At 43.2% G+C, this 25,041-nt stretch overlaps 1 protein-coding gene across 7 annotated transcripts in view; it reads left to right on the top strand.

Annotated features, from left to right (window-relative positions):
• The window catches only part of PLEKHG1 (pleckstrin homology and RhoGEF domain containing G1), a 251,673-nt gene that overhangs the window by 216,834 nt on the left and 9,798 nt on the right, over nucleotides 1-25,041 (top strand). For all 7 annotated transcript variants that reach the window (XM_044924102.2, XM_044924103.2, XM_044924099.2 and 4 more), the window contains 7 exons: nucleotides 8-103; nucleotides 287-373; nucleotides 6,151-6,184; nucleotides 9,413-9,499; nucleotides 13,493-13,531; nucleotides 14,998-15,020; nucleotides 22,416-24,036. In XM_044924102.2, coding sequence (XP_044780037.1) covers nucleotides 8-103; nucleotides 287-373; nucleotides 6,151-6,184; nucleotides 9,413-9,499; nucleotides 13,493-13,531; nucleotides 14,998-15,020; nucleotides 22,416-24,036 — 1,987 coding nt within the window. The remainder of the gene's footprint in view (nucleotides 1-7; nucleotides 104-286; nucleotides 374-6,150; nucleotides 6,185-9,412; nucleotides 9,500-13,492; nucleotides 13,532-14,997; nucleotides 15,021-22,415; nucleotides 24,037-25,041) is intronic.

Raw genomic sequence — 25,041 nt, 5'->3', positions numbered from 1 at the left:
CCTCCAGTGCGGCAACCTCATGCTGGTAGAAGTGATCCCAAAGGAGCCCCTCAGCTTCAGCGTCTTCCACTACAAGAACCCCAAGCTGCAGCACACGGTTCAGGTACCAGCGTCCCCCTGTCTCCCTGTGAGGCTCACCCTCGTGCATGATGAGCGTCACGTGCCTGACGGCCTTTCCACGGCTTTCTGGCCACCCTGCATGTGTCCCGTCTGGCCAGAGGTCCTAGGAGTGTCCGTGTCTTGTGAGAGGTAGGGTTGCGTGACTGTCCACCTCTCCTCCTGGTAGGCGAAGTCGCAGCAAGACAAGCGCCTGTGGGTTCTGCACCTGAAGAGGCTGATCCTGGAGAATCATGCGGCAAAGATTCCAGCTAAGGTAAGACCATGAGGGCAACGAACAATAAAATGGAAAGGAATTCAGGTCTCAGGAAGACAGCTTGATGGGAATAAATGTGCATTTTCAAAATGAAGACTGTTGAAAAAGAAGCTACATAAGGGAACAACTGTACCAGCCATTCATACAAAAAAGATTCATATGCAGAAAGACTCTGCAGAGAGTTTTTGGTTCATTAATGCCGTTGTTGTTTGAAAGAAGAAAAATAAGGGAAAGATTGTAAAAGAATTTTCTAGAGCACTAGTAGAAAATAAGGGAATTATGAGAATTATTCAATACTGTGCTAAGCACCTAGGGTAAATAAAGCTGGCTTAGGTTCTGTGGAAAGCAAGACTCAGACTTGGCTGCGAAGGAATCTGCAGACAAGGGAGCTAGTCATATAAATGATGAACTGTTTGCTAAATATGATGAATTAATAGAGAGATAAGCCAAATATTGTGGACAAGTAAAGTATTCAAGTTTATGGTCGAGTGAGGAGAGGAAAGAAAATGCCTTTTACCTCAGTCTTGGCAGATGAGGAATATTTTTATTAAATGGGGAAAAGAACAAGGGAAACCAAGCTGAGAGAACAGCATAAACAAAAAACAAAGAGGTGTGAAAAGGGGCCCCGTGTTAAACAGCACAGACTGTGCTTGAATGGAAGTCCTCAGACTGAATGGTCGGGTTCTCAAGAGATGGAGTAGGAGGTAAGATTAGAGAAGTGGAAAGCAGTCAGCTGACCTTTGAAGGCTTTGAACACACACACACACACTGAGGAACCTGGATTATTGTAGGGGGAAGCTCCTGAAGTTTTTGGAGGGAGGGGTCTGTGCTGTGGTCTGTGCTGTTTTCTGAGAGTGTCACTTTGGGGACAGTGTGATGGATAAGCTGGTAGAGCATCACTGGCAGCAGGAAAAGAATTGGCAGATCTCCATGGTGGGCTGGAAAGGAGAAGAGGGGCACTGCCAGGTAGCAGAAGAGGAGGAGGAGAGGCAATGTAGGAGAGGAGAGGGAGAAATAAGTCAAGGACGAGTCAGGTGTTGGGCCAAGAGGCTGGTGTCGTAAGTTCCAAGACAGGCTGCCAGGGAGAGGAACCGGTTGGATGGGCCCGAGAGGGAGGCATGGTGGCCCATCTGCAGGGGCAGTTCAGCTGCAGGAGAGACGCAGGTCTCTCCACCCTGGAAGTCACCAAAGCCCAGAGATTTGATAGGAGGGCCCACGCAAATGCATAACGGGAAGACAGACCCTTTAGAATCCAACATCTAAGTGCTCGGCAAGGGGCGGAGGATTTGGAGAAGAACCAAAGAAAGAGTGGCCAAATGAGGCAGTAAGAAAACCGAAGGAGAAAGTGTGGTAACAAAGGAAGGAAAGAACCTCCCTGAGAAAGAGTGGAGTAACCGTCTCAAAGGCCGCAGAGATGACAACAGATTCAAACAGAAAAGCAGATATTAGGTTTGGCAACTAAGACATAAGGGGGAGAGAGAGCAGTGGGTTGAAGATAAATAAGGAACAGACTGGGTGTGGCCTTTTTTTTTAAAGCAAAGTTCAGAAGGGACAAACAGTGGTAGTTTGAGGAGAGGTAAGAGCAAAGGAAGACACTTTGCCCTCGTGAAGAATGTCGTGGGCATGTAAGCTGAGGGGATGAGGAAAGGAAGCAGGAGACAGGAAAGATAAGAGGTGGGGCACTCCTTGGAATGTGACTCTGGGGAGATGGAAGGATAGGGACATCCTTAATCCAAAATTTGTGGTGGGGGTGTGTACTGTAAATATAGTCTAATAAAAACATAAGATTGTGAATATAATAATAGGAACTCAAAACTTACTATTTACTGAAAAAATATGTAAGAACTGCTAATGCACACCTCCATATATAAAAAATGGCTTTTTCAAGCTTTTAAAAGCTTGAACTAATTCCCTTGGTCTTAGGAACCAGAAATTGGTGCAACTCTATATAAAATTAACAAATCCATTCACCTTCTCTATGCTAATTACACTTTTTATATTAACTTTACCAGTAGGTGTAGGGGTTAGTCTTGTCAAGAGTCAGAAACGTCTTCCCTGAGCTGGGGGAAGAAGAAAAATAAAGAGAGGATTAAACTTTGAGGTGGACTTGAGAGAGCTTAAAGGGTTTGCCTTCACTAAAGTTGCTGGTAATAGCATCTGCTGGGTGAGTGGAAGCAAAGATGGGGCTAGGTGTCCAAGGGCAAGTGGAGAGATTCAGCGTACGTGCTAAAGAACACAGACTAGGGACTCCCCTGCTGGTCCAGGGGCTAAGACTCTGTGCTCCCAATGCTGGGGGCCTGGGTTTGATCCCTGGTCAGGGAAATAGATCCCACATGCCGCAATTAAGAGTTCCCATGCCACAACTAAAGATCTTGGATTCAGGAGTGGAGATCAGAGATACCATGTCCCATAGCTAAGACCTAGTGCAGCCAAATCAATCAATCAATCAATATTTTTTAAAAAACCACAGGCTAGAGAGTCAGTGGGGATGACTACAGCCATCTGTGAAAGGAATCCTGGACCCCACTGAGGCTGACCACCATGAACCAATATGATGACTCAGCAACTTCAAAACTAGTGTGAAGAACCCTGGCACATATGGGTTGCCCAAGGCTGGGGACCAGCAGAGCAGTGAGGGGAAAGGTTAACAGTGAAGGCAGAGTGCTAACCAGTATCCAACCTGCAGTGATTGAGCATAATTCCCAGGCTGAGTGGAGCATGAAACCAACCAGGAAAAACAGGTGCATGAAGGATGAGTCAGAGAACTGGTTCAGCAAGAGTCTGGGTGGAGAGATGGAAATACAGAGATCTGTCATTGAAGGAGGGACTTCTGGAGTCGTACCTGCAAGGGAGGGCACTTCTGGATGATGATAGGCTCTGGGGGCGGCTGTGATTATGTATTGCTTGCTGTTCTAGAGTGAAGGGAAAGGTTAGATGTCCTAAAGGATATGAAGATCCACGCATCCGGGGAAGGGGTCTATGCTGGGGCAGGGAGAAATCAAGTAGAGCAGTAAATGGGACGATGCTCATGAGGGTAGAACTGGGTGGGAAATGACGCGATCTGAGATTTCTGAGAAAGAAAGTCTGTTTGCTCTTTGCATACTTTTTGAAAAGTCTTTGAAGCTTGTCCTCAGGGGCTGTCAGCAGCGCTTCTGTGCCCAGGAAATGAATGTGCATGGGTGTGGGCTTTGACTGACGCGTGAGTCTCAGCTCATCAGGGCGTTCCAAGGGGTCAGGTAACTCACGCAGAGAGGTGAATGCATTGTCTTCATACTTAATCATTTGTTTGCTGGCCTTGTCTCTTGGAATGCCCTTCTGAGCAATGGCAGGTGCCATTCATAAGCCCCACCTGTTGTTCACCTGTCCCTGAGAAAATCAAAACTGCCAAAGGGGTTCTGAAAGGCAGTTATTGGCCATTGCAAAATGAAGCTAGCTTACAGAACTTCCTCTTTCTCCCACACTAGGGGGTGTGTATTCCAAGCAGTTTTCCCTTTATATTTTATAAGGGTTAATAGAGTCATGGTAGAATTGTACTTTTTTGGCCCTGACCCTTTTAGGATGTAAACAATCTATTTTTTCAGCTACAAATGCTTGAGCACCATGCAGTGTGCTGAGTACTTTATACGCTTATTTCTTCCTTTTAGCAAAATGCCTTCTGCTAAAGGTCTTGTTCTCCCCATTCTAGAGAAATAAAAACAGAGGCTCAGAGATGGAAAGTAAACTGCCCTAGTTTATGCAATTAGGACTAGTTTATGCAATCTGGACTGAGTCCAGATTCAAACCCAGTTCTGCCTGGCTGCAAAGATGGTCTTAACTACATTGTTCCCGGGGAAAATGAAAGCACTCTTATTTACTATATTATATCCACTATAAGGTTATGACAATTTTCTATCTTATTTAAGCAGGATTATTACTAATTTGAATTTTTTACTTTTCTCAAGACTATTTCTTAAGTTATTTTCTTAAAGCTTTCAAAAGATTTTACTCTCATTAAATAAAATGCATAATGGGAAAAATATCCAAAAATGTATCATTGTTCTACTATTTAACAGCTGAAGAAGTTTGGTTCCTCCTAAAGAGTCAACACAACTTAGCAACTAAAACAAATGACAAAGAACAAAACCTCCTTCTGGTCCTTTAATTCTGTGATGGTCCTTGACTGACCCCTAGTGGAAAATATGGGAATAGTACTTTTTGATATTAAATATCAAAGCAAGAAAAAAAATACTGAGTTCTTAAAGTCAAGCTTATAAATATCAAGAAACTTCCTGGAAGTTAGCCATATGGTCCATCTATATATGTGTCATATACACTAACTTTTGTCCAGATTAATTGGGAATAAGGTGCAGGTAGAAACTGTTGGATTTTCTATATACACATGGTCCTGCAAATGCCCTTCACAGAAATTGTGCTAACATTTGTGTCTAAAATTAACTTGACTAGTAACCTCAAACTCTAAATGTATGGCAAAAAGATCAGTGTTATAAAAAAGGATAAACATTTGTTTTCTCAAAATTAAGGTGACTGCATCAAGGCTTTTTTTTTTTTTTTTTTTGCCACTTAGCCTAGACATTTTTACTGTGATGTCACATACTGCGACAAAGTAAAATTATTCTGTAAGTTATTCTTAGCATAATATTTGTAGGCTCAGTCACACTACCTTGAAAAATGAAAATGACATTCAAGATGCAAGAAAGCCTACCTTATTTTTTTCTTCTTTGAATCCTCAGGCAAAATAATTCATGTTAAGGCCATTAACTTATCTTTTTATAGTTCCCTAAACATTGATAACATATGATAACAATCATAACCAAAAGAAGCCTCAAAGCAATAAACTTCAGAAGCTCAGGGTTGAGGTGGGGAGAAGGATGTATGTAGAGGAAGCCAGAGTCAAGGTTATCCGGGTCAGTCCCCTGCGGGAGTAGATGGTAACTAACTGGGTTAAATGGCTGTCATTTGCTACCAGTAGCAAGTATGAAAGGTGCGTCCTATCTGACCATCTTCAAGTTGAGGGAACTTATGCAGAAATGTGAGAGCACTTGCCTAGTTAAGAGCTAGAGTTGGATCACAGACCGTGTCCTCCAGGGCTCCTCTCCCACACTGCAGCTCTTTCTCCCCCTCGGGATATTCCAGGGCACACGAAAGAGATGGTGGTGCAGGCATGCTGCAGGGAGCTGGGAGAGTCACCTGATAAGTGCATCATATTTGGAGGGAGGAAAACATAGGAACCGTCCAGCAAGTATTTTGCATTCAGCCCAAAAGAATTACCATGCCCCGTGATATGAGGAGGGCTGATGGTGTAGGCTCTGTACCTTGAAACTTTGATTGCATAGATTGAGATTGGATTCAATAGACCAGGGTTGCATAGAAGGAATCTAGATTGTATGAAAAGCTGCTCAGCCAAGGTATAGATCCTTTGGTGAAAGTGTCTTTCTCTCTTTCCCTCTTCTTTTCCCTTCCTCCTCCTCCCTCTGTCTTCTCTCCCCTACCCCCACCTTCCCTCCTTTCTTCCTTCCCTTTTTTCTTGCCTGGTGGAGGCTGTAAGCTTAGCCCCGGGGCACCAAAGGGACAGCATTTACCACCCACATGAGGATGCTCAACTGTTTGAATCCCTTGAATTCTGTATTAGTGCCTAAAAGAAAGGAGTTTTAGTTTTATAAAAACTTTTCAAATACCACTCATCCCAGTGGGGTAAAACCTGTCTTGGGATTGGTAGTTTAAACAAGGAACAAACAAAACAGGTCTTTGTAATCATAACTACATCTTCTTTCTTTCAGGCCAAGCAAGCAATACTTGAAATGGATGCCATTCGTAAGTTCTGTTTTCTTACACAATTTGAAATCTCATTGTCCACGTGTATCTATCACATTTCCTATCTTCAGGTTTACAGATGTCAGTTGTCAATTATGAGATGTCAAAACCCATCTGGAAGAAAGTAGCAGCTCTCTATTCACTGTTGTAACAGACAGAGCCAGTTGGACAGTATTATCTCTTTTTAACCCATTGGCTTCTTTCTCCATTGATTTCTCCTGGTTCATCTGTGAGCCCGCCAATGGCTCATCATCACGTCTCCACATCAACTCACAGCAAGCTATGCTTCCAGGATCACCTCTTACCCCACCTCCATCACCACCAAAACAATGAAGGTCTCACAATGCATTTCCCACATCACCCCCATGAGCAAAAAATATATTGATTATCTGTAAGAATCACACTAACTCGATAGGTGTTGGTTCCTGATACAGCTCACATTTCAAGTTACAACTGCCCCACACATGTGACTGTGTCTTACACTTCTCGTAGCAGGCAGAGAATAAATACAAGTGAGGTCTTTCCAATAAAATAAGACCTGTTCAAAGCACTTACCACATCCTTGTTACTGCCCAGGTTAAACAGACTTTAAAAAGAAGCAATAGCTTCAAAGACTTACAGCCAAGTCTGACAGAAACTTTTACTGAAAACTTCCTACTTTTGAGGAATCTTTCCCCAAGTACAAACACTAATTCACTTAAACAACACCCTCTCTTCCTCCTAGCCTGCTGGTTGTTAATCTCCAGCAGGAAAAGAAATGAAACGTTACTGAAATAAAGAAATGAGCACCAGCACTGAGATTCCCCCTTGCATGCCCACTGGACCCCACCAGGAAATGATGCAAGATGACCCCATCAGAGAGCTAGGCTGGGACTCAGTGCCCTGTGTTCTCTGAAGCCACTTATTTTATTCAGTAAAAATCTCTTTGAGATTCTTTTTTTTTTTTTGGAGGTATAGTTGATTGGTGGCTTAGACAGTTAAGAATCTGCCTGCAGTGTGGGAGACCCAGGTTTGATCCCTGGCTCGGGAAGATCCTCTGGAGAAGGAAATGGCAACCCACTCCAGTATCCTTGCCTGGAGAATCCCATGGATAGAGGAGCTTGGCAGGCTACAGTCCATGGAGTCGCAAAAAGTCGGACACAGCTGAGCAACTAACACACTTCCATAGTTGAATTTCAGTATATCATTCCCAGGTATACAACAGTGATTTGCAGTTTTAAAGGATTTTACTTTATTTCTAGTTATAAAATATTATCTGTATTCCCTGTGCTGTACAATATATTCATATAGCTGATTTATCAATATGTATATAATACAAATGGACACTCTGTAGAGAAGGTGAGGTCATGGATGGGCATGTGAGAATGAGGAGGAAAGATGGAGACATATGAGGACCCAGAGGGTCAGCTGTTCAGTCCCAGTCTCTGTGGTGCCGTCGGTTAGTGAGTTCAGCTGTTAATTGAAAAGTTGGTGGTTCGAGCCCATCCAGGAACGCTGTGTTTGGGCTTCCTAGGTGGTGGTAGTGTTAAAAAAAAAAAAAAACAAAAACAAAAAAACACCTACCAATGCAGGGGATAAGAGACACAGGTTTGACCCCTGGCTCAGGAAGATCCCCTGGAGAAAGGAATGGCAACCCACGCCAGTATTCTTGCCTGGAGAATCCCACGGATGGAGGAGCCTGGCAGGCTACAGTCCATAAGGTCACAGAGTCAGACAGGACTGAAGTGACTTAGCATGCATAGCTGTTCAACATGAGCGGCTACATTTGACAACATTGTTTGTTTATTGCCAGGCTCTGGGTTAGCTCTTCGACACCAACAAGGACGCTGTGTATGGCACAGGGAGCTCTGCTCAGTGTCGTGTGGCAGCCTGGATGGGAACAGGCTGGGGGAGGGACACGTGTGTGTAGGTGAGCAGCTGTGCTGTGTACCTGAAACTGTAGCATTGTTAGCCAGTTATACTCCAATATAAAAAAATTCAAAATAAATTACAGTAATTACACACTTTTTTTTTTAAAAATATGAGGCTTGAGATCTGAATATAACTAACAAAGAAGAAATAAATAACACAGAAAAATAATAAAGATTCTCTGAGCACACAGAATGCTGGCAAGCCTCTAACTGGCGTCCTGTGCCTCTCTTCCAGGCCAGGTCTATCCACAGCATCCCAGCCGAGGAGAATTACCCTGACTTTGGTCTCAGCTGGCTGTGAACAGGATAGGCCAGTGCATTGGACCGAATGACCTCATTTGGATACCTTTGACTCTGACATTGAAGTCTATGTGGTCTTTATAATCCTCAGACCTTTCTCACACTTCAGACACACCTAAAGATGCTTAACCTCAATTTGAAGAATACCCATCTACAGCTATGTCCTAAAACTGTTTATCCTCAAGCTTCAGGGTGCAGATGGTCACTGAATATGCTGCAATGCTTTAGACTTAGACCAGATTTTCTTAATCCAAAGTCTGTGTACCCCTTAGATGAAATGAAATGAAAATTCCTTTTCCGAGAAGAGAACTTAAACCATTTAAAGCGTGTCTAAAAAAACATGGAGGGCAGCTTCCACGGGGTCAGGAAGGGCTTGGCACCCTCTACCACCATGCCAGGCAGAAATGCCTCTTGAAATTACTCCCCAGATGGAATTCTCTAGTACCTTGACAGGGTCTCTGATGTGACCCTTTGCTGCAGTTTCTCAGGGGCCTTGTTTTTTTATTCTAATGGAATTGTCTGACCTCTGTGGGTCTCAGAGTTGCTGGTGAGTCTGAATGGGTGCCAGAAGTTACCACACCTTACACATTTGAACTAACTTTTTAGGAAGGAGAAAGCCAAAGGTTGTAGCTCTTTCTGCCAGAGAGTGAAAAAGTAGTAGTTAGAATACATGTGAGTGCCTGGGGGTGTGGGAGGGGGTGGAAGTGAGGAATGTGGTTTACCTTGCTAACTCATTCCTGCGGGTCCCACAGTAACCACAAAGTCTTGAGATGCATATTCAACCCCGGTTATGGAAGGAGGAATTCTACCATGTCTGATGAAATAGAAATCCACAGATACCCAGGACGAACGAGTCCTACCCGTTTTCTGAAAAGTCACGGAACAGTGCATTCTTTTTTTTTTTAATGTATTTAATTGGAGGCTAATTACTTTACAGTATTGTGGTGGGTTTTGCCATACATCGAAGTGGATCAGCATGGAACACTGCATTCTTATAGACATCTGTGGTTCTTTACAGATTACCCAGGCTTCTGTTACAGTCCCGAGGGAGAGACTTGTGGCTCTCGAAATGGCTCTGCTCCGTATCGGCTGAGAAGGAAATCTGGTAAATAAAATATAATCAGATATAATCAAAATTAAATAATTTGGGGGCACTAGTAATGAAAGTCCCTTTCAGTTAGACAAAAAGGTATTTTCTTTCTGGTTTTTGAACACATCACCAGTTTGATTATCTTTGAGGCTCTCAAGCTTTAGTTCTAAAAGTCTTTCTACTTAACTCTCAATTTTTCAGTTACTATAAAACATGTCAATTAACTAAGTTCGCTTTGTATAGTATTTTACCACTGGCATGCAGGTGTTTAAATCCCACTTACTGGCGCTGGTGAAAAATTGTATCCTATAAATGACATATACCAAAACTGCTTCAAATCTAAAATTTTAATACACATCTGCTAAACTAGACTTCTTGTGGTATCCCCTTAGCCCTCAGATTTTTCTTTATTTAAGTCAGCATTTACTAAGTTCCTGATTTCCTACACTGTGCTAAGAAAATGTAAAAATAACGCCCATGATTTCTGCTTGCAAGGACTTTGTAGCCTAGTGGGATAGTCAAAAAAGGTTGAACAAATAGCAGTTCATACAATGGAGTTTGTAGAAGTTGAATGGAAGTTCTGAAAAGCGGGGGAGACAGGGAGCTGAGCCCTCTAGGAACGACAGAAGACCACACAGAGCAGAGGACCAGGACCCCAGGTAGAATCTGCAGAGCCTGATGATATGGAGACAACACATTGCAAAGGCCCTGAGACTTCAGCCAGCACACCTTAGATCAGACAGCTATTGCCACTTGTTTGGCCTTGGCTGCAAGGTAGACTGGAGGTGCAGGTGAGCAAGGTAAATGGAAGGAGATGTGACTAGAGTTGTATCAGGGCCTGATTATGAAAGGCCAAGTAGGTCAGGCAGAACTTGCAAGTTCAAGCTTGCAAGAACTTGATCTTGCAAGAATGGAAGGATTTTAAGCAATGAGATGTTTTCCTTTTGAAAAGAGAATTCTGGCTCGAGGTGGAAAATGAAGTAGGCAGGGACACTGGGGAGGAGGCTGTTCCTCTAGTCTGTGTGAGAGATGCTAAAGGTTTGGAATAAAACAGTGGTAACTGGGGTGGAACATCAATAGGATCCTGTAAGATTGTGATGGATAAAAATGGAAAAAACTTAAAATGATGTCCTGGCCACTAAGTAGGGAAGATAACGTGAATGACAAACAAGATAAGAAATACAGATGGAGGAGCAGCTGTGGGGGAGACTGGTGAGCTGAGACTGGGATATGCTGAGTTTGCTGGGTCTGTGGTCATGCTGGGGACATGTCAGATGGACAGTTGGCCTGTGAGGTCTGAGGCTTGGCATAGGGCTCTGGCAGAAGGAGATTGAACATAATCCTCTTATCAGTTCAGTTCAGTCGCTCAGTCGTGTCCGACTCTTTGTGACCCCATGAATTGCAGCACGCCAGGCCTCACTGTCCATCAGCAACTCCCGGAGTTCACTCAAACTCACGTCCATCGAGTCAGTGATGCCATCCAGCAATCTCATCCTCAGTCATCCCCGTCTCCTCCTGCCCTCAATCCCTCCCAGCATCAGAGTCTTTTCCAATGAGTCAACTCTTTGCATGAGGTGGCCAAAGTACTGGAGTTTCAGCTTTAGCATCATTCCTTCCAAAGAAATCCCAGGGCTGATCTCCTTTAGAATGGAATGTTGGATCTCCTTGCAGTCCAAGGGACTCTCATGAGTCTTCTCCAACACCACAGTTCAAAAGCATCAATTCTTCGGCACTCAGCTTTCTTCACAGTCCAACTCTCACATCCATACATGACCACAGGAAAAACCATAGCCTTGACTAGACGGACCTTTGTTGGCAAAGTCCTGTCTCTGCTTTTGAATATGCTATCTAGGTTGGTCATAACTTTCCTTCCAAGGAGTAAGCGTCTTTTAATTTCATGGCTGCAATCACCATCTGCAGTGATTTTGGAGCCCCAAAAAATAAAGTCTGACATTGTTTCCACTGTTTCCCTGTCTATTTCCCATGAAGTGATGGGACCGGATGCCATGATCTTCGTTTTCTGAATGTTGAGCTTTAGGCCAACTTTTTCACTCTCCTCTTTCACTTTCATCAAGAGGCTCTTTAGTTCCTCTTCACTTTCTGCTATAAGGGTGGTATCATATGCATATCTGAGGCTATTGATACTTCTCCTGGCAATCTTGATTCCAGCTTGTGCTTCTTCCAGCCCAGCATTTCTCATGATGTACTCTGCATAGAAGTTAAATAAGCAGGGTGACAATATACAGCCTTGACGGACTCCTTTTCCTATTTGGAACCAGTCTGTTGTTCCATGTCCAGTTCTAACTGTTGCTTCCTGACCTGCATCCAAGTTTCTCAAGGGGCAGGTCAGGTGGTCTGGTATTTCCATCTCTTTCAGAATTTTCCATAGTTTGTTGTGATCCACACAGTCAAAGGCTTTGGCATAGTCAATAAAGCAGAAGTAGATGTTTTTCTGGAACTCTCTTGCTTTTTCCATGATCCAGCGGATGTTGGCAATTTGATCTCTGGTTCCTCTGCCTTTTCTAAAACCAGCTTGAACATCTGGAAGTTCAAGCTTCACGCATTGCTGAAGCCTGGCTTGGAGAATTTTGAGCATTACTTTACTAGCATGTGAGATGAGTGCAATTGTGCAGTAGTTTGAGCATTCTTTGGAATTGCCTTTCTTTGGGATTGGAATGAAAACTGACCTTTTCCAGTCCTGTGGCCACTGCGGAGTTTTCCAAATTTGCTGGCATATTGAGTGCAGCACTTTCACAGCATCATCTTTCAGGATTTGGAATAGCTCAACTGGAATTCCATCACCTCCACTAGCTTTGTTCGTAGTGATGCTTTCTAAGGCCCACTTGACTTCACATTCCAGGATGTCTGAGTCTAGGTGAGTGATCACTCCATCGTGATTATCTTGGTCGTGAACATCTTTTTTGTACAGTTCTTCTGTGTATTCTTGCCACCTCTTCTTAATATCTTCTGCTTCTATTAGGTCCATACCATTTCTGTCCTTTATTGTGCCCATCTTTGCATGAAATGTTCCCTTGGTATCTCTAGTTTTCTTGAAGAGATCTCTAGTCTTTCCAGTTGTTGTTTTCCTCTTTCTTTGCATTGATCGCTGAGGAAGGCTTTCTTATCTGTTCTTGCTATTCTTTGGAACTCTGCATTCAGATGCTTATATCGTTCCTTCTCTCCTTTGCTTTTCACTTCTCTTCTTTTCACAGCTATTTGTAAGGCCTCCCCAGACAGCCATTTTGCTTTTTTGCATTTCTTTTCCATGGGGATGGTCTTGATCCCTGTCTCCTGTACAATGTCATGAACCTCCATCCATAGCTCATCAGGCATTCTATCTATCAGATCTAGTCCCTTAAATCTATTTCTCACTTTCACTGTATAATCATAAGGGATTTGATTTAGGTCATACCTGAATGGTCTAGTGGTTTTCCCTACTTTCTTCAGTTTCAGTCTGAATTTGGCAATAAGGAGTTCATGATCTGAGCCACAGTCAGCTCCTGGTCTTGTTTTTGCTGATTGTATAGAGCTTCTCCATCTTTGGCTGCAAAAAATATAATCAATCTGATTTCGGTGTTGACCATCTGGTGATGTCCATGTGTAGAGTCTTCTCTTTTGTTGTTGGAAGAGGGTGGTACTTAAAGCTGAGAACATTGTGCTACTATGGGTTGGGTTGGTTTTCTGTTAGGTGACTCCAGATTGCATAGCTTAGTGTTCATCCTACAGTTTTGATAGAGTGAATGTCTTGCCAAGTATCTCTAAGCAATCAGGATTTAGGTGAATTTGGGTGGCAGAGGATGAGATGGGTAGCTAGCATGTCTGACTCAATGGACATGAATTTGAGCTAACTCTGGGAGATAGCGGAGGACAGAGGAACTTGGCTTGCTGCAGTCCATGGGGTCACAAAGAGTTGGATACGACTTAGTGACTGAACAATAATAATTACTTATAAAGAAAAAAATCTTGATTTGGTTTGACAAATGATGCTGGCCTTATTTTTCCTCCCAGAACCTTCCTCAAGATCACATAAAGTTTTGAAGACCAGCGGTAAGTCCTAGATCACTTTTTTTTTTCATTCCTGTTGATATCCACAAAGTCACACAATATACAGAAAAATCAACACCAGATGAATTACAGATTAGCAGGTTTGATTAACGTCTGTAAGTAATACTGTCCCGTTATAAAATGTAAAGCTGAATGACATAAAATGTTTGTAGTATAGATAACAGTGGACATAAAAAGATTAATGCTTGTGAATATTAATGTAAGAAATCACATTAATAAAAAAGACAAAGGACTTCTATTCTGAAGGCAGATAATATAATCCGGCAGAAACACAAACTGCCAATAAAATTTACAAATGGTCACTCACATTAGTAATCAGAAAATCATACATATACATGAGATACACAGAGGTGAGAGAGCTGTGGGCTTGCTCACAGAGAAAAACAGGCACTCTGAAGCTATTGGTGTATAAATTTCTGCAGTGATTTTGGAGCAAAATTTGTTAATACCCACTTAAATTTTAAATGTGCAATTTCCCTTGAACCAACAGTTTCATATTTTTCACTTGTATATGTTTCACAATGTACACTTCCTGTATAGACATACTCACCCAGGGTTCACACATTTATGAGTATTTGTGTTCTTTTGTTTTTAACAGGATACCACGTAATAAATGTATCCATCTAGTGAAAAATGATTTGAAAAGTTACAAATCCCAGAGCACTACATGGAATATTCTGCAGCTGTTAAAAAGAATGATGTACATATCTGTCTACTGATAGGCTTGTGTACATATATTTAGCAGGAAATGCAGTGTTGCATATTGCACCCTTATTATAAAAACAAGACTGGGATGGGGGGTGGGGTGGGAACAGGACCTGGAAAGATGACCATCAAACTTTTTTGATTGGGGTTGCCTCTATGGGGTAGAATTTGTGGAGAAGGTTCAATCACTTTTTACTTTACATGCTTCTGTAATTAACGTATAAAGATGAGACACAGATTATCAGGGTATCATAAGGGTATCTATGAGGATGCGGCTAGTAAGTCTCCCCCCACAACTCCTCTTGCACCGTCCTTAGCACAGAGCCAAGGTGACCCTTTTGATCAATGCTATGCCTTTCTGTTACAACCAATAAAATGTTTAAAAATTAACAAATATAATCTTATGTTTAAATGATTTTCATGTGTATTTTTTTCAGGTTATATATATTTTGAGGGAAAGCTTTTGAAACTTAATATGAATTAGTCCATTGCTCTCTCAGGGATTAAGGAAGGTACTTAACATTCAGATGTATGTCGAGTTGTTATAGTACAGGATATGTAGCTTGGGTAACTGAGTGCTATTTTCTGAAAATTAGGTCAAAAGAGCCTTGAAACTGGGTTTCAATGGGTTTCAGTGATTAACAATAAGTTTAAAAGTTCTATAAAATATCAGTGGTTAGCTATGTATGAGTTACATTTTTAATCCTCAAACTTTAAAATGTTTTAAATCCTTTGTTTTTCAGAAACAGCACAAGACATTCAAAAGGTAAGTGTTATTACATTCCTTATTTTGAAATGTTTACTTTAGGCAGCCTTTATACCTACCTATCTTCTCCTTAAAAATCTAACCTCCAGTTTATCTTCCAAGTGTTAACAATTACATGTTGAAGTAGATTTAAGTTAGGCCTCTTTCTTCTCAACCCTTGCCCTACCTCCCCACCCCCAGCTTCATCTCTCAGAACCAAGGCGATGATTTCTTCATCTTTCTGCCCCACCTCTCTGCTCAGAAGCTGTAAAGATTCCTTAGGATGTAACACCAGCACAGGCTGTGGTCCACTCCACGTTGCCCTGTGCCTATGTGCATTTAAGACCAAGGTTCTTCATCCCGAGTATTTGCTCCTTTTTCAAAGCATCAGCCTTCAATCACAAAGATCCCCTTCTAAGAATGCAGACCTGCTGGTGGTATGAGAGGTGTGATGATATGTGGTATAATAAAACTTCACTATATCAAGTTTTGATTTTTCTTCCTCCAATGAAAGGTTAGGAGAAGGGGGAATAAAAATGGTATGTTTTATTGGAAGATGTATATTCACATTTATTACCTATGAACAATAAATATTGTATCCTGACCGGAGGGAACCATGTCCGAAATGCCTACGGATAGATTGGCTTAACTAACAATTCTTAGAGAATCGATCTTGGCTTCTTGCTTTGTGCTCTGTAACGATGTGGCTGTGAAAATCTCCCCCACATCTCCACCTGCCCCACTCCTTGGCACAGGGCCAGAGTGACCATGTTAATAAATGATGGATCTTTCAGTCAGGATGTCAAAACATCTAAAAATCGATAGTCTTATGTTTAAATGATTTGCTTAAAATTGGGGCAGATGGATTTTTTTCAGGTAGTGCATATTTCTGTTTGGAAACTTTTGAAAATTTATTAGCATGAATTGAATCACTCTCCTGAAATATGACATAAGAGATTTTGATTGTTTTTTTAATGCACTTTGTTTTCAAAAGCAAACAGCAGAAGGTGGCTTTGCGAGGCAGCCAAACTATGATCACAGAGCAAGCCTGGCTTAGTACCAGGTGGGGGAATCGCTCTATTAGTCCTAGAGATACAATCTCAGGAGCTTCTTGGAAACTTTTCATGATAATGATCAAACCAAGTCTCTATATGGGGACTAACTAAACCTTGTGAAACCTGAAGACAAGAAAGAAAGAAAGCACCAATGTGCTTTTTTCTTAGTGGTAAAATTCCATCTCCTAACAAAAATGAATGTATACTAAATGCAGAAAAAGACTCAAGAGATAAAGAGATTAACATTTCTCCCAGAATATATACAGAATATGCATTCCGAAGCTGCGTGTGTGTGTGTGTGTGTGTGTGTGTGTGTGTGTGTGTAGAGAAGGAAGGAGATTTAGCTCACATGTAAACTGAGGATGTCCAAGCTGGTTTTAGAAAAGGCAGAGGAACCAGAGATCAAATTGCCAACATCTGCTGGATCATGGAAAAAGCAAGAGAGTTCCAGAAAAACATCTATTTCTGCTTTATTGACTATGCCAAAGCCTTTGACTGTGTGGATCACAACAAACTGTGGAAAATTCTGAAAGAGGTGGAAATACCAGACCACCTGACCTGCCTCTTGAGAAATCTGTATGCAGGTCAGGAAGCAACAGTTAGAACTGGACATGGAACAACAGACTGGTTCCGAACAGGAAAAGGAGTACATCAAGGCTGTATATTGTCACCCTGCTTATTTAACTTCTATACAGAGTACATCATGAGAAACGCTGGGCTGGAAGAACAAGCTGGAATCTAGATTGCCAGGAGAAATATCAATCACCTCAGATATGCAGATGACACCACCCTCATGGCAGAAAGTGAAGAGGAACTAAAAAGCCTCTTGATGAAAGTGAAAGTGGAGAGTTGAAAAGTTGGCTTAAAGCTCAACATTCAGAAAACGAAGATCATGGCATCCGGTCCCATCACTTCATGGGAAATAGATGGGGAAACAGTGGAAACAGTGTCAGACTTTATTTTTTGGGGCTCCAAAATCACTGCAGATGGTGATTGCAGCCATGAAATTAAAAGACGCTTACTCCTTGGAAGGAAAGTTATGACCAACCTAGATAGCATATTCAAAAGCAGAGACAGGACTTTGCCAACAAAGGTCCGTCTAGTCAAGGCTATGGTTTTTCCAGTGGTCATGTATGGATGTGAGAGTTGGACTGTGAAGAAGGCTGAGCGCCGAAGAATTGATGCCTTTGAACTGTGGTGTTGGAGAAGACTCTTGAGAGTCCCTTGGACTGCAAGGAGATGCAACCAGTCCATTCTGAAGGAGATCAGCCCTGGGATTTCTTTGGAAGGAATGATGCTAAAGCTGAAATTCCAGTACTTTGGCCACCTCATGCAAAGAGTTGACTCATTGGAAAAGACTCTGATGCTGGGAGGGGTTGGGGCCAGGAGGAGAAGGGGACGACAGAGGATGAGATGGCTGGATGGCATCACTGACTCAATGGACGTGAGTCTGGGTGAACTCTGGGAGTTGGTGATGGACAGGGAGGCCTGGCGTGCTACAATTCATGGGGTTGCAAAGAGTCGGACATGACTGAGCAACTGAACTGAACTGAACATATCCATATGTGCGTGTATTTATTTATTCCTAGTCCTCAAGTGGCCACAGTTTTACTATTTGGAAAAAAGTGAACAAAGGATTATATGACTAATAAGACTTTTTATTGTTAAATCTTTAATAGAAAAATAACATTCAGGATAAAATTATATTCTTGCCCTCGCTGATAGACAGACAGGCAGGTCAGTAGGCAGACAGACATATTAGTAGGTGAATACTCCAAGCTTCCATAGGCAGACAGAATATTAGTAGGTGGATATTCCAAGCTTCCATAAGCCTCTTATCCTTATCCATCAGAGGGCAGACAGAATGAAAACCACAATCATAGAAAATTAACCAAACTGATCACATGGACAACAGCCTTGTTTAACTCAATGAAACTATGAGCCATGCCATGTAGGGCCACCCAAAATGGACGGGTCATGGTGGAGAGTTCTGATAAAACGTGGTCCACTGGAGAAAGGAATGGCAAATCACATTAGTATTCTTGTCTTGAGAATCCCATGAACAGAATGAAAAGGCAAAAAGATAGAACACTGAAAGATGAACTCCCCAGGTCGGTAGGTGCCCAATATGCTACTGGAGATTAGTGGAGAAATAACTCCAGAAAGAATGAAGAGACAGAGCCAAAGCAAAAACAACACCCAGTTGTGGATTTGATTGGTGATGGAAGTAAAGTCCGATGCTGTAAGGAGCAATATGCATAGGAACCTGAGATGTTAGGTCCGTGAATCAAGGCATATTGGAAATGGTCAAACAGGAGGTGGCAAAAGTGAATATCAACATTTTAGGAATCAGTGAACTAAAATGGACTGGAATGGATGAATTTAACTCAGATGACCATTATATCTACTACTGTGGGCAAAAGTACCTTAGAAGAAATGGAGTAGCCATCATAGTCAACAAAAGAGTCTGAAATGCAGTATTTGGATGCAATCTCAAAAATGACAGAATTATCTCTGTTCATTTCCAAGGCAAGTCATTCAGTATCACATTAATCCAAGTCTATGTTCCAGCCAGTAATGCTGAAGAAGCTGAAGTTGAACAGTTCTATGAAGACCCACAAAACCTTCTAGAACTAACACCCAAAAAAGATGTCCTTTTCATTATAGAAGACTGGAAAGCAAAAGTCGGAAGTCAAGATATACCTGGAGTAACAGGCAAATTTGGCCTCGGACTACAAAATGAAGCAGGTCAAAGGCTAACAGTTTTGCCAAGAGAATGCACTGGTCATAGTAAACACCCTCTTCCAACAACACAAGAGAAGACTACACATGGACATCACCAGATGGTCACCACCAAAATCAGATTGATTATATTCTTTGCAGCCAAAAATGGAGAAGTTCATACAGTCAGCAAAAACAAGACCAGGAGCTGACTGTGGCTCAGATCATGAACTCTGTATTACAAAATTCAGACTTAAATTGAAGAAGGTAGGGAAAACCACTAGATCATTCAGGTATTACCTAAATCAAATCCATTACAGTTATACAGTGAAAGTGACAAATAGATTCAAGGGATTAGATCTGATAGACAGAGTGCCTGAAGAACTATGGATGGAGGTTCATGACATTGTATAGGAGGCAGTGATAGAGACCATTCCCAAGAAAAAGAAATGCAAAAAGGCAAAATGGTTGTCTGAGGAGGACTTACAAATAGCTTAGAAAAGAAGCGAAGCGAAAAGACAAAGGAGAAAAGGAAAGATATACTCATTTGAATGCAGAGTTCCAAAGAAGAGCAGGGAGAGATAAGAAAGCCTTCCTCAGCAATCAATGCAAAGAAATAGAGGAAAACAATAGAATGGGAAAAACCAGATATCTCTTCAAGAAAATTAGAGATACCAAGGGAACATTTCATACAAAGATGGGCACAATAAAGGACAGAAATGGTATGGACCTAATAGAAGCAGAAGATATTAAGAAGAGGTGGCAAGAATACGCAGAATTAGACAAAAAAAGATCTTCATGACCTAGATAACCACGATGGTGTGATCACTCACCTAGAGCCAGACATCCTGGAATGTGAAGTCAAGTGGGCCTTAGGAAGCATCACTATGAACAAAGCTAGTGGCGGTGATAGAATTCCAGTTGAGCTATAGCAAATCCTAAAAGATGATGTTGTGAAAGTGCTGCACTCAATATGCTAGCAAATTTGGAAGACTCAGCAGTGGCCACAGGGCTGGAAAAGGTCAGGTTTCATTCCAATCTCAGAGAAAGGCAATGCCAAAGAATGTTCAAATTACCGCACAATTGCACTCATCTCACACGCTAGCAAAGTAATGCTCAAAATTCTCCAAGCCAGGCTTCAACAGTGCATGAACCATGAACTTCTAGATGTTCAAGCTGGATTTATCCCATCAGAGGAGCCAGAGATCAAATTGCCAACATCCACTGGATCACAGAAAAAGCAAGAGAGTTCCAGAAAAACATCTACTTCTGCTTTATTGACTACACCCAAGCCTTTGACTGTGTGGATCACAACAAACTGTGGAAAATTCTGAAAGAGTTGGGAATACCAGCCCACCTGACTTGCCTCCTGAGAAATCTATATGTAGGTCAAGAAGCAATAGCTGAATTGGACATAGAACAATAGACTGGTTCCAATCGGGAAAGGAGTATGTCGAGGCTGTATATTGTCACCCTGCTATTTAACTTGTATGCCAGAGTATATCATGAGAAATGCCAGGCTGGATGAAGCACAAGCTGGAATCAAGATTGCCAGGAGAAATATCAATAACCTCAGATATGCAGATGATATCACCCTTATGGCAGAAAGCAAAGAAGAACTAAAAAGCCTCTTGATGAAAGTGAAAGAGGAGAGTAAAAAGTTGGCTTAAAACTCAACATTCAGAAAACTAAGATCATGGCATCTGGTCCTATCACTTCATGGCAAATAGATGGGAAAACAGTGGAAACAGTGACAGACTTCATTTTTTGGGGGCTCCAAAATCACTGCAGATGGTGATTGCAGCCATGAAATTAAGACACTTGCTCCTTGGAAGAAAAGCTATGACCAACCTAGATAGCATATTAAAAAGCAGAGGCATGACTTTGTCAGCAAAGGTCCATCTAGTCAAAGCTATGGTTTTTCCAATGGTCATGTATGAATGTGATAGTTGGACTATGAAGAAAGCTGAGCACTGAAGAATTGATGATTTTGAACTGTGGTGTTGGAGAAGACTTGTGAGAGTCCCTTGGACTATAAGGAGATCCAACCAGTCCATCCTAAAGGAAATCAGTCCTGAATGCTCACTGGAAGGACTGATGCTGAAGGTGAAGCTCCAATACTTTGGTCAACTGATTCAAAGAACTAACTCATTGGAAAAGACCCTGATGCTGGGAAAGATTGAGGGCGGGAAGAGAAGGGAATGACAGAGGATGAGATGGTTGGATGACATCACCAATTCAATGGACATGAGTTTGAGTAAGCTCCGAGAGTTGGTGATGGACAGGGAAGCCTGGCGTGCTGCAGTCCATGGAGTCGCAAAGAGTCAGACACGATTGAGCCACTGAACTGAACTGAATTTCAAGGTAATAGGTATCCCAGTTTCATTGATCAGTGATGAAAAGTTCTTGTTAATTTGACATTTCCAATAGGTTATGCTGGTGTTTTGACCAGAAAATATGTCGCTGGTAATAATTAGGTTGAACCTGTCCTAACCCTTTCAACTCTTTGAAGCTAATCCCAATACCCACAGAGGATATCAGAGGGCAGTCCGCTCCCTGCATGCACAGTTGAGCTCCATCAGGAAAGGTTCCAAGTTATTAGAGACTCATTGTTCTCTCTGATTAAAAGTCATTAGTGTCACTCGTATTTACTTCCTAACAGACATCTAAATATTAATTAAATGTATTCTGAAAGAAAGTAAAAATTTCATTAGTTCAATAGTGGATTAAATTAACTTCCTGAAACAAAGGCTCTTTTGCCTAGAATCTATAAACCAAGGCAGTGCAAGTCAGGGTCATGCAGTTTCAGAGATTTAAAAGAAACTCTCAAAGGGCATAGTCAGATCACTGACAGAGGTGTTTCTGGTACACCAATAACCAGGATGAGACTGCTAAGGATCAAGCCCCAAAAAGAAACCAGATACCTTGGCCCTTGACACCTATATATGTTCATTTGTATAATGTTATTTTCCAAGAGCATATCAAAATGATTTGAAGTATCTGACAGTTTTCTGTATTTAGCTGATTCCCTGCAGTGGGATAAGGTGACCTGGGTTTGCATCCTAGCCTTTCCACTGATGAGGGAGAGTTAAGTTACTGAACCCTAAGAGCCTAAATGTGCTTACTGTGAAACTGGTACGTGCGTGCCTGTTTGCTACATTGCTTCAGTCATGTCCAACTCTTTGCAACCCTATAGACTGTAGCCCACCAGGCTCCTCTGTCCATGGGATTCTCCATGCAAGGATACTGGAGTGGGTTGCCATGCCCTGCTCCAGAGAATCTTCCTGACCCAGGGATCAAACCTGCATCTCCTGCAACTCCTGCTTTGCAGGCGGATTCTTTACCACTGAAACTGGTACAATCATATCCACTTCAAAGAGTGATTATGAACATGCAGTTTGGAGAACGTCTTCAAATAGCTGAGCCTATTTCTCAGTAAACATCAGTTCCTGATCTTTCTGCCCCTACTGCAAAATATCCAATGTGCTTTCAATTCAATTAAAAATCAACCATGTGTCCTGATGATTTTCTTTAAGAATATCACGTCTAGGGGGAAAGACAATGTATAAATACAGGAGACTATTCTGAATTACGTGACCTGTTGGGTGTAATTCAATAGGTATGTTTCTCTCATCCTCAGGTTTCCAGAGAGGAAGGGTCTCCCCAGTTGACTTCAGCAGGGCCCTCTCCTGCCCAGCGGAGCAGTCAGCCAAGCAGTTCAACCATCCTGAGCATGCTTCGTGGAGGCGGGGCTGTCAGAAACATCTGGACCGACCACCAGATCCGCCAAGCCCTGTTTCCCAGCCGAAGGTCGCAGGAGAACCAGGAGGATGAAGATGACTATCAGATGTTCCTGCCATCCTTCTCCTCCTCGGATCTGAACTCAGCCCAGCTGTGTGAAGATGGCACTTCTAGTCGACCTTGCAGTTGGCACATGGGACAAATCGAGTCCTTGGAGACCTCCAGCTCTGGCCACAGGATTGTGCGGCGGGCCAGCAGCGCTGGCGAGAGCAACACATGTCCCCCTGACATAAGAACTAGGGACAGTGGTGGTTCTCAGTACAGCTCCCGGAGGGAACTGCAGGGTGACCCTAAAACAGAGGGGCAGGACGGGACAACTCCCTACGGGTCCTCTATAGAGTTGACTATAGATGACATAGACCATGTCTATGACAACATAAGTTACGAGGACTTGAAACTGATGGTTGCTAAACGTGAAGATGCTGAAGTCAGTCCCCACAAACCAGTCAGGGACTCTGTTCGCCCCAAGAGTACCCCCGAGCTGGCCTTCTCCAAGAAGCCAGCAGGACCTGAGGAGGAGAGCACATTGCACCCCAGGAGAGATGGAGCCCTCCCGGCCGGGGAGGCCTGGAACCAAAGCGTGCACGACCTCCAGGTGATGGAGGAGAATGTCTATGACACCATTGCGCTCCCAGAGGCGCCCTCCCGGGACTTCAAGGGCAGCAGCCCGAAGCGTCCTGTAAGGAGCACCTTCCTGGGCTTGGAGGCCGACTTGGGGTGCTGTGATAGTCTGCGGGCCTCTGCTTCCCAGGACAGCCTCCAGTTCAGTGAGGACGAGGCGCCCTACCCGCCAGGCCCCTCCGATAACGATTATCTGAGTTTGCTCTATAACTCCTTCGGCTGCAACTTGGCCCTAGCAGATCGGTCCATCTCTGATAAACTGTCTGAAGAAGTAGATGAAATCTGGAATGACTTGGAAAATTACATCAAGAAAAACGAAGTGAAAGCCAGAGACCGGCTCCTGGCCGCGTTTCCGGTTAGCAAAGATGACGTGCAGGAGCGGCCGCTGGCGGGCAGCGCCCCGGAGCTGAGCGCGCGCTCCCCGCTCTCGCTGCCCGTGGGCCGGGCTCTCCTTGCGCCGCCCGCAGACAGGCCCGGGCCAGCCCCCTGCGCCCTGGACCGAGCCCCAGCCGCCAAAGACAGCTCCTGCCTGAGTCTCCACCGGCTGTCGCTGGCCAGTGACCTGCCGCCCACAGAAAGTCCCTATGATGTGGCCGGCGGCAGCCTGTCCCCAGCGGACCTAGAGAACCCTGAGCCCGGGCTGGACAATGTAGACAAGACCAGGAGCAGGGTTTTCCTGATGGCCAGGCAGTACAGTCAGAAGATCAAGAAGGCAAATCAGCTGCTAAAGGTGAAAAACCCAGAGCTGGAACAGACGCTCAGTAGCCAGCCACAGAAGCCCGCGCCCAAGGACCTGGCGGCCATCCTAGAAGAGAAGAGGCAGGGCGGGCCCGCCATCGGTAGGTCCCAAGCAGCCCTTCTCTTTCCGAGGACCGGCAGAAAGCCGCGCTCAGGTTCTAAATGCCCCTAGCGCTGTGAGGATGCTGCCACCCCGATGTTCATTCTCACAGCGAGACCACAGGCTCACTGACACGCAGACGAAGCACCCACCTCATCACACCAGTGGGTCTGGAGGGTTTCCTGGTGTCTGTGACGTCATCACTCCAGATATACTGTTTGAAGCAGCTTTGTCTAATTTAATCTAAGGTTGAAAAATAGCCTTCAGTTTCACTGGTGGCATCTACAGCCTTTTCCCTGTGCATCAGTGTGTTAGAAGGAGTGGCTGGGTAGCGGAGTGAAGAGTTTAAGGTTTGGACACACATGGAATAGGATTGCTTTTTGCTCCAGAATCCCAGCAATAATGCCTATTCATCCTAACAAAGACAAAAAGGAGTCCCTTCTGCAGTTTTTTAAAAACTGTTCATACTAACGCAGCTGTTTTTCATTTGTTACTTTTTTTTAAATAGCTGCTATAATCCATCTGATACTATGTCATTTGGTATTCTCAGGTATGCTTCCAAGGAATTTAATTCTTTTAGTCAAGCCTCCTTTGGGGGCAGAACTAAACCAGGATCACAGGTGTGATATTGGTACCATTAGGGTTGAAAGAATGAGATAATCATGTTTGACTTTTTCTCTATTATAAAGAAGTACAGGGAATTCCCTGGTGGTCCTGTGGTTAGGACCTGACACTCTTACCACAGGGTCCCAAATCCAATCCCTGGTCAGGGAACTAAAATCCTGCTCGCCTCAGGACATGGGAAAAAATATACATATCCCCTGGCTAAATTACACAGGGTTCTTGGTGGAACCCGGGCATCTATGTGAATAAAGCTCAGGATTGTCATGGAAAGAAAAAAACCTGAGGGTGCTGTCACCTGAGGAGTTTTTCACCTCCAGATTCAGAGAGATTTCTGGGGTTAGGCTCAGGAATCTGAGTTTTGTAAACTGTGGACTTTCCATCC

Source organism: Bubalus bubalis, chromosome 10 (assembly GCF_019923935.1).
Source record: "Bubalus bubalis isolate 160015118507 breed Murrah chromosome 10, NDDB_SH_1, whole genome shotgun sequence".
NCBI lineage: Eukaryota > Metazoa > Chordata > Mammalia > Artiodactyla > Bovidae > Bubalus > Bubalus bubalis.
The sequence above is the reverse complement of the archived record's forward strand: the minus strand, read 5'-3'. Positions and strand labels throughout refer to the sequence as shown.